Genomic DNA, 15,250 nt, shown 5'->3' with positions numbered 1-15,250 from the left:
CTGGGTCGAGACCTGCGCTGGGCGTGGGCGGGCTGCGCAGGCGCAACGAGCTGAGCGCGCCTGAGCGCGGGAAGTGGTTCTGCGCGGGCACTTGCTCCTCTTCTTGGTTCAGGCTCGGAGGCTCGATCGCCCCAGTGAGTCCTCGCTCATCTCGCCCGCGCCCGTGGAGAAAGCGTGTCCCCTTCGCGGCTTGTTGTATGACAGACCCTCTGCTGTACCCGCTGGCGTCGCTCGGGTTGGGGAATCGGGACTGCAGAGGGCGTGTCCAGGAGGAAACTAACCTCTCTCTTCTCCTCCCACCTCCCCGCTGATCCTCTCCTTGAAAATAGACATCTTTTATAAGACATTTTCGGGTCGAGGAAGATGCCTGCTATACAGAAGCCGATGAGATATGGACATACAGAAGGACACACGGACGTCTGTTTTGATGAGTCTGGGAGGTAAGCTTCTTTGAGAAAAAGAATTATGAGAAAAGTTAAAATCTTGTTTCCAAAGGAGTTGGAAAGATGCGAGCCCCTATTTCCTCGCCCATATTTTCATTTTCTCAGCATCTCACATTATTAATTTTGTCAGATCACTTGATGTTGCCAGCTTGTCAAATTCAGTAGTCCGCTCTTCTTTTTGGTATGACATCTTCCATTGTCTTTAGTGATGCTATCCCTTTTTACTGTTTTTTTTTTTTTTTTTTTTTTTTTTTTTAACTTTCTGACTTATTTGTTTATTTATCCTGGCGATTGAACCCAGGGGCACTTAACCACTGAGCCATATCCCCAGTCCTTTTCATATTTTATTTTGAGACAGGTTCTCGGCAAGTTGAGGCTGGCTTTGAATTTGTCATCCTCCTGCCTCAGCCTTGCCAGTCACTGGGATTGCCGGCAAGAGCCTCTGGCTTATTATTATTTTTTAAAGCTGATTTTCCTCTTTTTGATTCCTAAAGGGTGATAATACCCTAGGATTAGTCTGGTCTCCTTTTGTTTTTCTGAATCCCATTCCTGTGCTGTACTATCCAATCTTGTGGCTTCTTCCACTTCTATCTTGATTGATTCATTGAAAAAATATTTGTTTGCTCTGCAGGGCACTAGAGATACAACAGTGCAAACAAGGCACGATCTTTCCCTTTATTGATCAGAAAGTCTTTCTGTTTTTATAGGCATTGAGCTTAAATTAATCTCAGAAATAAACATACTTTTAGAAACACTATGTATGTGCAGTGAGAAACTGATCTAGTTTGAGGAGGCAGGAAAGACTTTTTTGAGGAAGTGTTTCTTGAGATGAAATCTGAAAATTGAATATACTTTAGGAAATAGGGATGAGGGTGGCAGTGATGTTGACATTATAAGCAGAGGGAACACTGTTCAGAGGCCGAGTGAAGCAAGGGACTTGGCACACTTAAGAACTGAAAGAAAGCTAGTTATGCTAAAATGCCCAGGGAGGTAGAGATTGATGAGAGATTAATATGTGAAGGTAGGCAGGGAGCATCCTATGCAAAGTCTTTTGTCTTTATAAAGGAATCTTGTTTTTATCCTTGTTTTCTTCTTGTTTTGATTTTATTAAGGAATCCTAATACATCTACCAGTGGAAAGGTATTAAAGATTTGAAGCAGAGAGGAGTTGTGAGCAGTCTCTTGTTTTTGAGAAGATTCATGGAGCGTGCAGAGACTTAGCTATTTATATTAATTTAAGTTGAACATGATGGAAACTTGAACTAAAGTGGACATGGTGTGGAGAAAAGAAGTTATTCAGGAAATATTTAAAATGTGAAGTCAACAGGATGGTTCAGATATTAAGGATGGAGAGAGAGGAGTTAAGAATTACATGTTACTGTTGAGGAAATGATACTGCCTTTTGTAGTTACTGGAAATACTTGACCACTGAAGAGGAGTATATTTCAGAGGGAGAACACAAGGTGGAAATTATGTTTGCAGTTGTACGTGGTTAGTGTTGTGTTTCTTTGAGATATTCAACTAGAGATGTAAACAGTTTGATAAACTGGTCTTAAGCTCATAGAATAATGTGAACTAGAGATAGAAATATATATATCTTTAGCTGTTGCCTCCCTGAGTTCACGATTTAAGTCCTGGCTGGGAATTCACTTGGTAGTTGTCAGTATATAGATAGTATTTAAAGCTGTTAACTTGGATGAAATCACCAAGAGAGGGAGTGAATGTAGTTGAGGAAGGAGGTTCAAGGGTTAAGTACTGGATCACTCCAAAATATTTAAGAGATCAAGGCCGGGCACCGTGGCACACACCAAAGGCTTGGGAGCCTGAGGCAGGAGCATTACAAATTCAAAGCCAGCCTCAGCAACAGCAGGGTACTAAGCAACTCAGTGAGAACCTGTCTCTAAATAAATTGCAAAACAGGACTGGGGATATGACTCACTGGTTGAGCGCCCCTAAGTTCAATCCCTGGTACCCCAAAAAATAAAATAAAATAAAATAAATTAGAGATCAAGTTAGAAAAGGATTTAACTAAGGAGACAAAGCAGGGGAATCTAAAAAAATAGAGAACCAGGAGAAGAGAAGGTTATTTGAAAGCCAGATGAAGTGTGTGTTTTAAGGAGAAGGAAATAAACTCTATCTAGTTCTCCTGGTAAGTCAAATTGAAGATTAGAGAATCTCCCATTAGATTTAGTATTGTGGGGCCATTGATGATCTTGAGCAAGTTTTATGGAGTGGTAAGATTGAAAGCCTATTGGAGTGGATTTAAGAGAAGGGAAGGGAGCCAGGAGCAGTGGCCTTGCCTGTAGTCCCACCTACTTGAGAGACTGAGGCAGGACGATCACTTGAGCCCAGGAGTTCCAGGTCAGCCTAGGGAAGTAACATAGACATAGCCCCTGTCTCTAAACAAAACAAAAACAACATAAAATGAAGGGGAGGAACTGGAGTTAGTGAAGATGACATTCTCAGCAAATGAAGATAGTTGTAGTCAGGAAAGTTTGTGTTTTTTTTGTTTTAAAGCAAGAGAGATTACAGTGTATATATGAATGGATATGATCTGATAGAAAGTGAGAAGTTTGTGTTTTAGTAGAAGGAGGAATGACTGGAGTGATGTTCTTGACTAGGTGAGAAAGATTAGAATCTATTTTATAAGAGGGAGAAATTGGCCAAAGAAGAGGGAAGGAGCACCTAGAAGAAACCCCGTGATGTGGACACTTAGAGTAGATTGCTTCTGTTCTCTGGTGGAATTGGAAGATAAGTCATTAGTTGAGACTGGGTGAAGAGTTTGAAAGAAGAGGAGTTATTTGTGATATGGATGGTTAGAAGAGAGGGAAAGTCTGATGGACTAGCGAGATATAACTAGATTGAGGGGTGCCATTAATAGCCTACCTCAGGTAGTAATGAATTTAAAGGAGACTAGATAACCTGGTTGTATGTATTTCTCCAATTATATGTAGCTCTGTGAACACAAACTTAATAACAGGAAGAGAGGTGGATTTAACCAGAGTTGGAGTTTTGTCAAGTTAAGTATGAAAAAATGATAGAAAGCCATGGGGTAGGGGGTTGATGCAGAGAGAGGACTGATGTTAATGACAGACTATGAAATCTAAGCCAGATTTGGAGGGACTTGAGAATTCGAAAGGAGTGAGACACAGTGAAAAGATACTGTCAATGGATCATAGATCCTAATAGAATAAAAAAAAAAAAAAAAGTTGAATTTAGAATGCTCATGGTTTAAGATAAAAAGACGAGTGATTAGGATGGTCGAAGTTGAGATTATGAAGCTATTGCAGTATTAGTAGAGACAAAATCTAGCATGGGAGACTGAGGTGAAGGACAAGATCATTAAGGGAGAGGCATATCATAAGGTTTCATTGACATGGTTATTAAAAATGCCAAGAATTATGATAGGAATGGTTTTGGGGAAAGAATAACAATAAGCCAAGGGCTAAACTCTTTATGAAACATTAGGAATTTCTCTTCAGGAATATGTAGATGGCAGAATTGCAAGCTTTTTTTTTGTTTTCTTTTTTAAGAGAAAGTGAAGTGTGGCCATAGAATAAAACTAAAAATGAAGTGTAAGAAATGTTCATGGGGTTGGGATTGTGGCTCAGTGATAGAGCACTTGCCTAGCACATGTGAGACACTGGGTTCGATCCTCAGCACCACATAAAAATAAATAAATAAAATAAAGGTGTTGTGTCCATCTACAACTAAGAATATTTTTTAAAAAAGGAATATTCACCTCCAGTGCCCGAGAGGTATAGAAAAGAAATCAACTACCACTTGAGAGAGTGGTGACCAGAGAAATAATAAAAAAAAAAGATGATATAGAGTTTTGCTTATGCCTCACCATGAATCTCATGAAGCATAGTGGAGGGGTTAGAGAGGAGTAGTCAGATTGTTCTGTGAAGTTGAAGAGGCCATTGCCTGGAATTATTAACTCCTTATAGTTAATTCCTCAGCAACTTAACAAGACTCTGAGAAACTTAGGGAGACCCTGTCTCAAAAACAAAAAGCAAAACAAAACAAAAAAGCATTAGAGATGTAGCTCAGTGGTAAAAGCACCCCAGGGTTCAATCCCCAGTTTAAAAAAGAAAAAAATTCGTTGAGTTAGCCACCTCCCTCCTCAGTACCATATATAGACTATTTCCATCACTTTAGAAAGTTCTCTTGAACAGTATTGAGTTCTTATGAAGAGTCATGCTTGACAAGATGCTTGACCTTCTGCAACTGTAGAAGCAGAGTTTTCAGGAGGTCTATGGGTGTATGTTTGGTGTACTGGGAACTGAACCCAGATGTTCTCTGAGTTACATCCTCAGCCCTTTTAATTTTTATTTTGAGGCAAAATCTCACCAAATTGCCTAGGCTGTCCTTGAACTTGGAATTCTCCTGCCTTAGCCTCCTGAGTAGCCAGGATTACAGGTGTATACCACTGCACCCAGCTTCAAGCAGCATTCTTAAGATGACTTTTGACTTTTCAAGTAGATACTGTTGCACTGGAACAGCTTCAGAAATTTGTTTTCTGATTTTCCTGTGATTGGCATTATCATATAAATGTCAAGTACATTTTGTTCAACTTGTATATTCATTAACATTTTTTTCTGAAAAGCAGTTTAGTGTTTATTTATTTATTTATTTTTTAATAATGAGACATGGTTTTGCTATGTTGCTCTATTGGCCTTTAACTTTGGGCTCAAGGGATCTTCCTACTTCAGCCTCCTGAATAGCTGAGACTATAGGCATATGCCACTATGCTCAGCCAATATTTAACTTTGTTGATTAAACATGTACTTGGTGTATCTTTTAAGCTCATTGCTACTGAAAGCATTATGGGGTTTTGTTTTGAAAAGCATAGTCAAACTATGAATATGTAGTTGGTTATTCAATGTACTAAGTGACAAAACCACTGTAGGAAGAATGTTCAGATTATTCTAAAAGCTCATCTCCTTGCTGCACCTACTTGTAGACCAAATAGTCTATTGAAATACGTGAAATACTTCTCCCATCACCCCTGAGACTGAAAGAGTCCCTAGGGGTTTATGTCTGAATTTATTTTGATTTTTTTTTTATTTCTTTTTATTTTTTTATATGGAATGCCTCACATGTTGTCTTTCAAGAGCTAGGGACATAGCTCAGTGGTAGAGCACTTGCCCAACATGTGCAAAGCCCTAGGTTCAGTCCCCAATACTGCCCAAAAGAAAGCATGTTGTCCTTGAAGGGATTTGTTAGTTTACATTGAATCAAGAAAGAGTTGGGAAAAAGGAGACAAATTATTACTAGTCATTTTTTGAGATTAAACATGTGTTAAAATGAGAACTCTGTTCATTGTATGTGTGTTACACTATTAAAAGAGACCATGGCAAAAGCTAGATGTACAAAGAAGAGGTCTTATAAACCCACCCCAGCCAATTCTGATGCAACTAATATTAATATACGTCAAAGTGAAAAAACCAGGACAATACCAAGCCAACTAAATGTATAAACCAGGAGTATCCTGGGCAAACTGACACTGATGACCCTCCTCATTCCTGCAGAGGTAGTTCAAGATCCTTAATCTCATATTAAGCTTTTCCTTAAATAGGATGACCCCAGTCTTCATTTTCCTTCTCATTTCTTGGATTGTCTATTCCAGATGTACTCCTTATGCTTTATTAACTTTATTTCATGTGTTTGGAGCTGCCCTTGTCGTCACTTTCAGCATACCTAATCCTACTTCTACTCGTCCTCTTTTTTAATTATTATTATTATTATTATTATTTGGTACTGGATTAAACCCAGGGATGCTTAACCACTGAGCCACATCCTGGGCCCTTTTTATATTTTATTTAGACAGGTTCTCACTAAATTGCTTGGGGCCTCATCAAGTTGCTGAGGCTGGCTTTGAACTCAACGATCCTCTTGCTTCAGCCTCCTGAGCTGCCAGGATAACAGTCGTGTGCCACCATGCCCAGTCTACTTGTCCTTTTGACTTCCCAGTATAATGACCACTTCTCTCTCTTGGTCTGTCTCTGTCCCTCCAGGAAAAAGAACACAAAAAATTCATTACTTGCCTAAATCATGGGAGTATTACACTCCTAAACACCATTTTTCTTATGAACCTGTCTGGTTTCATGTAGGAATTAATCTTATCTTCTGAATATTCAAAGTTCTTTATGTGGCTTCTTTTTTGCCATATGTTAACTTTATTTTTAATCAAGATTATATATATTTTAATTTTGTCTACTTTTTGTATGTGCCCAGATAGGACATATATTGGATGAATAAAAGCACTGGGAAAATTAGAGGTTTAAAATGACTTAGGAGACAGGGGTGTACTTCAGCAGTATAGTGCTTGCCTAGCGGGTGCAGAAACCCTGAATTCCATCCCCAGCACTGCAAAAACAAACAAAAAAACCAAAAAGTAACACATACAGGTAGCCATTGGAATAATCACCTTTGAGTAACCAAACTTGTGTATTAATCCATTTATTCATTCAGCAAACATTTATTAAAGTTTCTTTGTGTCAGAGACTGATGGGCTGGGGATACAGTGGTGAGCAAGATAAAGATGGTCCCTGTTGTTGCAAAGATTACACACTCATCTTTTTTACATTATTGCAAAAGGAATAATTTATGCCAAGGAAAAACTCTGGAGAATATTAAACTTACCTTCATTTTATAGAATGGGAAGTTATTAGTCTTTATTATTAGTGTCTGTATAAAATGAGAAAACATATTCGCTAATATCTTGATTTCATTTAAATTACATATAAAGGTAGCATTCAAAAAAAAAAATCAATATGCCTGAAACTGGGTGACTTTTTACTATGTGTTTCCTTCACAGTTGTATTGTGACTTGTGGAAGTGATGGTGATGTGAGAATTTGGGAAGACTTGGATGATGATGATCCTAAGTCTATTAATGTTGGAGAAAAGGCATATTCATGTGCTTTGAAGGTAGTAAACAATTCCATCAACTGATCTGAATGATACTGGCATGTGATAGTTTCTGCATGAGTGAAAATCTTTTTTATAGCAATTTTGAATATAGATGAACCTTTTTGTTTTTTTCTCTTATGAAGTAATGTTTAAAAATGTATAATGCCACATGTTGCCCCAAAATTTTAAAGGTAAAATAGGAGTGGTTTATTGAAGGTAATCAATGGGTATTAATGTTGAACAAATTAAAATATTTACAAGAAAATTATGCTTTTAAGAAAGGTTAAAGTGTTCCCTTTTATTATTTGAGAATAAAATACCTTAATGGTATTTTTAGCTTACTGCTATGATTTGCTTGTCCCTCAAAAAGATTGTTTTGCACACTTACTCCCCAGCACAACAGTAGTGGGTGGTGGAGTCTAATGAAGATGATTAGGCCACAAGGACCTAATGAATTGTTTAAGGCCTTTACTGTGGAGTGAGTTGGTTGTTGCAGAACGGAGTTCTTATAAAAGGGCAGGTTGGGTTCTCTTACTTGCTCTCCCTTTGCTCTTCTGTCATGGGATTACACATCAAGTAGGCCCTCACTGGATGGGAATCACTTTTTGTTCCCCCACATTTCATATTGGTGCATTATAGTCATACATAATGATAGGAATTGTTACATACTCATACATGCACATAATATGACTATAATTTGACTAGATGTGAATCTCTTGATCTTGGACTTCTCAGTTTCCAGAATTATGAGCCATTAAATTTCTGTTCATTATAAATTACCCAGTCTCTGATAATGTTATAGCAGCACAAAATGGATTCAGATACTCACTAACTCAGATAACTTAAGGAGTTATTCAAGAAAACAGTAGTGTTTCACTAACTTTGAATATATGCACATATTTCATGTGTTTCCAATGTTTGTGGGAGACAAGAGAACATGATATAGATTACTAAAAGAATTAAGACATGTTTTCAGAAGAACTTTGGGAAATTAAGAATCTAAAAGTGACTAAGATTTTTATTGTGATGAATTTGAATTTGGACGTATTGTGTTTGCTTAAAAGAAAAATATCTTTCCATAGGACTCATATTTTTTCCAAACTCAGTCTTATTAAAGTAGAGAATGGGGCTGTGGCTGTAGCTATAAATAAAACAAAAGTATTGTGTCCATCTACAACTAAAAAAACATTAAAAAAAAATAAAGTAGAGGAGATGGTCTTTATATATCTTATATATTCTTTTTAATAGGTCATATATAGTAGAAAATACATATACAAAAGAAAAAATATAAATGACCAATGTACATTAAATATGAACTCTCACTAATAAGCAAAGAAGGGCAAATTACACAATCAGGTTTTTTTTTGTTTTGTTTTGTTTTTTTCCTGTAAGATTGGCAAGGAAGTTGGGCATGGTGGTACTTGCCTGTAATATCAGCAATTTGGGAGACTGGGGCAGCAGTATCACAAGTTCAAAGCCAGCCTCAGAAACTTAGTGAAGCCCTAAGCAACTCAGTGAGACCTGTCTCAAAATAAAAAAAAAACCTAAATAAAAAAGGGCTGGGGATGTGGCTTAGTGATTAAGTCCCTCTGGGTTAATCCCTGGTGCAAAAAAAAGAATTGGTAAGGATGAAAATCCCCAGTAATAGTGATGGCTTAGAGAAGTATGAATATATTTAGCTTCTGGAAGTATAAATAAGAAACTTTAATTGTTTTTAATTTTTTTGCAGTCCTTTAAAGGTGATAGAACCCAGATGCTTTACCCCTGAGCTATAATCCCTTGTCCTTCCTATACCCTGTTTCTATCCCCAAACAGGGTTTCATTAAGTTGCTGAAAGTCTGGCATTGAATTTGGGATGATGCTGCCTCAGCATTCTGAGTCACTGGGATTACAGGCATGTACCATCAGGACTGGCTAAAAAAGACTTTTTGTTTTTGTTACTGGAGATTGAACCCAAGGATGCTTAACCAGTTAGCTCATCCCCAGCCAGTTTGTTTGTTTGTTTAGTATTGGGGATAGAGACAGGGTCTCGCTGAGTTGCTGACTCTGGCTTTGAACTCACAATCCTCCTTCCTCAGCCTCCGAAGCTACTGGGATTACAGGTTTATTTTTTATTTTGAGACAGGGCCTAACCAAGTTGCTCAGAGTCTGGGTAGGTTGCTAAGCCAGGCTTTGAATTTGCAATCCTCCTGCCTTAACCTCCCTAGGTACTGGGATTACAAGCATGAACCTCCATTCCAGCAATAAGATACTTTTTAAGAAAAGAAATTGATACTGTGTATCAAAATTAGAATATGCATAGTCTGTTCTGAGTAGTTTTCTAGGAAAATACACACTTTCTAGTTTATATGGACAAGGATTAGTAAAAACACCTGCTGTTTTTGAAATAGCAAATTTCAAAATAGCAAAAGTTAGAAAAAACTGTTATTTCCATGATTCAAGAAGTTAGTTAATAAATTTGATAAAGCCATACAATGGAATACAGTACAAACACTAAAAAAAGAGAAAAAAGAAAAAATATAGTTTCTTGTACCCTCAACTGAAAAGTTGCAGAACACTATAGCGTAGTGTTATGTTTGCTGAAATTATATCTTTGTATATAAATGTATATATTATTATCATTCTTGTATTTGCATAGGTACAGATAAATACTAAAAAGACAACACCAGAATGTTAGTGGTGATTACTTTAAAAGAGTAGGGAAACTCATTCTCTCCTCATGTAACTTTCATATTTTTTTCTTCTATAGTAAGCATGTATTGCTTTTGTGTATGAAAAAAACTGTAAGGAAGAAAAAAGTAAGAGCTTTTGTATTCGTTGTAGTGCTGTTGTAACAAATTCCACAAACTTGCTGTCTTAAAACACTAGGACATTATTGTCCAATAGTTCAGGAGGCAAAATGACTGAAATCAAGGTGTCATCTCAGTAGGTTTGGTTCTTCCCAGGCTCAAAGGGAGTATCCATTCCATGCCTGTCATCTGTGCTGGGAAGATTGTGACAGTCCTCAGTGTTCTCTGACTTGTAGACACATCATTCTAATCTCTGCCATGGATTCAGCATTTAGATTTTATCCCACTCCAAAAAGACACAATCATTTCATTGTGGAAACATAGGGCAGCTCTACACTGGCCATTGTGGCTGTGCCTTCTGGTGGCCTCTTTCCTCATTGAAATTGTGTTTTCTCTGAAAAGCTCTCTTGAGTCTCCTTCATTTTTATGTCATTTGGAGTGAAGGGAGGGGAGGGGAGAGGGGTGTAGGAAGGTTAGGAGAATGAATCAGACATTATTACCCTATATATATATAAAACTATACAACCGGTGGGATTGTACATCATATACAACCAGCAGAATGAGAAATTATACTCCATTTATATATGGTATATCAAAGTGCATTCTACTGTCATGTATAACTAATTAGAACAAATAAAAAAATTTTAAAATGCTACTGAAGTGTTTTCTTACAGAATAAAAGAACTATTAACATACATTTCAGGAAAGTTAAGCATTGGTAATTTTTCCCTTGATGGGAACTATAATTATTAAATTGTTATCTTTCACAGACTTTTTATCTATGGAGACACTCCCAGTTGATTTGAATTTGTTATGCCAGTGTTTCTTACCTTTATTTTTCTTTTAGAATGGAAAATTGGTCACTGCAGTTTCTAATAATACAGTTCAAGTTCACACATTTCCTGAAGGAGTTCCAGATGGTATATTGACTCGCTTCACTACAAATGCAAATCATGTGGTGTTTAATGAGGATGGTACTAAAATTGCTGCTGGATCAAGGTAAGACTCTGACTTATATAAGAGAAAGGAAATAATGTTAGAAGAAGAGCCTCATTTATTTGTTTTTGGCTGATATTTTCAGGACTCTGTTAGCTTCTTGTTTTTTATTGTTATTTTACTTTTATATGCAAATCTTCTACTTAGTGGAGGTTTTTGAAGACAAACTTGTACTATTTTGTGAAGTGAAGTCTACTGTTTTGCAGATGACCTATTCAGTAAATGGTGCAAAAGACTGGAGAAAGGAGATAGTTTGAAACAAAATTTAAAAGCTATTTGGGGTATAACTTGAACTGTGCAACCAGGAGTTTTGTAGATTCTCTTTTTTGAGGCTTACTTGTCATAGGGAAAAAATGTAATTGGTGAAATTGCAAGTTTTAGTAAAGATATAGTACTTCCTAAAATACATGTGACTGTAATTAGCAAATAATGAAAACTTACATATAATGTAACTAAAGAAGCCATTTAGGAAGTGTTTGTATTTTAACAAAATGGGAAATCTTGACTTGTGTTTTTAGCATCTTTGTGGAACAAAAATAAAAAGTAAATTATATTTGGCTGTCAAATTTTACAAGTTGCAGTATAGAAATCATAGCATTCACTCTTGTGATTTTGAAATAGTTTGAGTCATAGCTTTTAGGAGAGGGTTTGTATTGGCTTTTGTTCATGTGCATTATTCTATTGTGTATAGTGATTTTCTCGTCAAAATTGTGGATGTGATGGATAGCAGTCAACAGAAGACATTTCGAGGACATGATGCCCCTGTTTTAAGTCTTTCTTATGACCCTAAGGGTGTCTTCCTGGTAATTATTTTTCTCCTCTCTTTTGTGGTTTTATTGAATATGTTTAAAAATGTTTCCTGGTTGGCAAAAAAGTCATTTTTGAGTAAATCAATTGAGCCAGTTTTCATGTAGTATTATGGCTATAACTATAGAGAAATTCATTGTTTATCCTTGCAGGCATCGGCTAGTTGTGATGGATCTGTCAGAGTTTGGCAAATTTCAGATCAGGTAAACCTGTCAATTTGAATTTAAAACTTTTTGCCCATTTCTATCATGTGGGTATTACATATTGTATTGTTGGGCCAAATTAGTAGTTATTTTTCCTTATTATTTGTCCCATCCCCACCCCCGCAATGCTGGGGATTGAATCCAGGGGTGCTGTACCACTGAGCTATAGCCCCAGCCCTTTTTACTTTTTATTTTGAGACAGGGTCTCACTAAGTTGCTGAGGCCTCAAACTTGCGGTCTTGCCCCAGTCTCTCACATAGCTGGATTAGAGGTGTGCACCACCACAGCCAGCTGTAGTTGTTTCTTTAAATAGCAGTAAGTATTGTTTTTGTGATCATATTTCAGAATAGGACTGGAGTTGTGGCTCAGTGGTAGAGCATTTGCCTGGCATGTGTGAGGCCCTGGGTTTGATACTCAGCATCACATATACGTAAATTAAATAAAAGATCCATTGACAACTAGTAAAAATTTTAAAAAAATTTGACTAATTATTGCAAAATTAATTTATATGTTAAAAACTTTTTGCTTTTGTTCTCAATCACAAGGGGAATTAGTTTATATTTCACTTTAAAACTGTAAATCAAAAGGTGATTCAATCTTCATGTATTTATAGATAACTACCATGTGTTAGGCCTTGTATTAGATGTTGGGGAAACCAAAATAAATGATGCATAGACTATGCTTGATTTGAAGAGTTGCATATACAACTTGTTCCAACTTAGCCTGATAAAGGTTTTAAAGGCCTTATGAAAAAATGCTTTCCAAATTGGCAGAAGGAACAGTTAAGTTTTCCTGAAAAAATCAGAGCAGACTTGACATTCCTAGAAATAACAAATGACGAGTGGGAATAATATCCCCAACAGCTCTGCCTTAGTAGCCACAGTTTCTTCCCCTCATTCTTGAACTATGTAGGTCTGACTTTGACACCTTAATATTTTATGGTAGACATTTCAGATTTTATTTGTTCTTGTAGACACATTATGATTTTAACATATTGAGAGTTTGTGTGTGTTTATTCATTGAGTATGTTGTTTATTAGACATAGAAAATACTCCTATTTACAATTTATACTCTTTATACCTCCAAAGAACTTTAAAAAATATGGGTGAATGAGGCATTGTAATTGAATTAAAATTTAAGTTGCTTTTTTTTTTTTTTTAATATATATCAATTTGAAGAAACCACTTATTAATTGTACTCAATTCTGTGTATATTTTGGGGGAATTTTCATAAAGGGAAATAAATTTTCTTTTTCAAAAATCAGACATGTGCCATTAGTTGGCCACTGCTACAAAAATGCAACGATATGATGAATGCAAAATCCATCTGCAGACTTGCTTGGCAGCCAAAAAGTGGGAAGGTAAATTACTCTTATTTTTTGAATTATTTCTTTTGATCCTTGTCAACTTTCAATGTAAGAATAACTTTTTAAATTTCAACCGTTTCATTTAGGTTATAGATTTTAGAGCCCTATACCAAAAAATATTGAAATACTTTACAAAATTTTAAACTTTTTAGAGATTTTGTTTTGAAGTGTATGTTTTCCTGAATTAATTGTATATTTTTCTTTACATTCTTGTTTCATGGAGCAACTATAGAAATAGTTTTGTTAGGTCCACTCTCATTGCTTGTATTCAATGTTTTGAAGGTACTAACTGACACAAACCACAGAATGTTAGGAGAAGTTTGCAAGAAAGAAAGACAGTGTTTGTTATTTGAAAACGAGATGCTTGTGTATGAGGAAATCCCCAGAAAAATCTACTGAGGGTGAAAACTTTTTCTAATAATAAGTTTCAGGGGCAAGGGACTGTTCAGTGGTAGAGCACTTGCCTGGTGTGTTCAAGGAGCCCTGAGTTCAGTCCTCAGCCCTGGTGAGATAAAAAGGAAGAGGGAGAAGAAAGAAAATTCAGTAAGGTAACTGGAAGCAGAATTAATATAAAGATCAATAACTGTCTTTCGTACAAACAGTAGCTTCTTCGAAAACATAGTGAAAGTAAATAGCTCTTTTACTGTTAAACCAAAAATGATAAAGTTGCTGGGGTAAAAATACCATGAAATGTGAAAGACATACATAAAGAAAACTTCAACATGTTTCTAAGAGGAGTTAAAGTAGACTTGGATAAATGGAAAACAAATCCTATTCTTAGAAGGGAAGTTTCAATATACATAAAGATGTTAGTTCCTCCCTAAATTAATCCATAGTTTTGACAGCATTAAAGTATAAAATATCAGTCAGATATTTGGCAGGACAAAACAGCTGATTTTCAAGTCCATGTGGAAACTAAATCATTGAAAAGTGATGAAAAGCATCTAAACCAATCAAATATTAAAACATATTAAGCTATGAGAATTAGAAGTTCACTATTTACTCATGAGTAAACATATCTATTAAACAGAAGTAGACAAAAGTATATGTGAGAATTTAGAGTTTAGTAAAGATGGGTGGGGAGGATTGAACCCAGGACCTCAGGTAGTCTGGGCAGGCCCTATACCACTGAGCTATACTCCTAGCCCCATACAGGTAGCTTTTAAAGATAAAAATATATGCAACCTTTCATACTATCAGAAATACTAATTAAAACGATGGATTAAATTATTTTTTATTTATCAGAGATGGTCAAAGATGAAAAAATTGCTTAGATACAGTGTGGAAGAAGGTTTAGTAGTTTTTATCAGAATAGATGACTTAACAGTGCTACTTCTAGGTATATTATAAGCATGTTCATAATATGCACTAAAGAGTGTGTGTAACAGAAATATTGCACCATTGTTATTAGTAATATAAGGTTGGAAACATTCTAAATGTTCATGTACAGGATTTGGTAAAATAAACTGGTAGTTATGAAAGTTAGATTCTAATTGTTAGAATGAGGTATATTTTTATGTCCTCCTATGCAGTAATCCTTAAGATACATTAAATAAAACACATCAAACTGTAGAACAGTAGGTATATATATGATGCTACTGTTTACTAACTAAAAAGAGTGGGAGTATGTGTATATACTTTTAAATATTTGTACATAATACTTAAATATATGTACACATGCATTCTTGTGTAGTCTATGCTTATTTGCCATTGAGGTATAGAAATAGAAT

The 15,250-nt window shown here is 36.0% G+C and overlaps 1 protein-coding gene across 4 annotated transcripts in view; it reads left to right on the top strand.

Annotated features, from left to right (window-relative positions):
* The first annotated feature begins 24 nt into the window (after nt 1-24).
* The window catches only part of Wdhd1 (WD repeat and HMG-box DNA binding protein 1), a 58,301-nt gene continuing 43,075 nt past the window's right edge, over nt 25-15,250 (top strand). The window contains exons 1-7 of one of the 4 annotated variants that reach the window (XM_047539892.1): nt 25-134; nt 330-440; nt 7,266-7,377; nt 10,996-11,147; nt 11,836-11,947; nt 12,104-12,154; nt 13,419-13,514. In XM_047539892.1, coding sequence (XP_047395848.1) covers nt 364-440; nt 7,266-7,377; nt 10,996-11,147; nt 11,836-11,947; nt 12,104-12,154; nt 13,419-13,514 — 600 coding nt within the window. In that variant the 5' untranslated portion in view covers nt 25-134; nt 330-363. Of the gene's footprint in view, nt 441-7,265; nt 7,378-10,995; nt 11,148-11,835; nt 11,948-12,103; nt 12,155-13,418; nt 13,515-15,250 lie in introns of all 4 variants that reach the window. The other 3 variants (XM_047539893.1, XM_047539894.1, XM_047539891.1) reach the window with 3 other exon arrangements.

The sequence above is a fragment of the Sciurus carolinensis genome, chromosome 2 (genome assembly GCF_902686445.1).
Source record: "Sciurus carolinensis chromosome 2, mSciCar1.2, whole genome shotgun sequence".
NCBI classification, from domain to species: Eukaryota; Metazoa; Chordata; class Mammalia; order Rodentia; family Sciuridae; genus Sciurus; species Sciurus carolinensis.
This window is presented reverse-complemented; position numbering and strand designations above follow the sequence as displayed.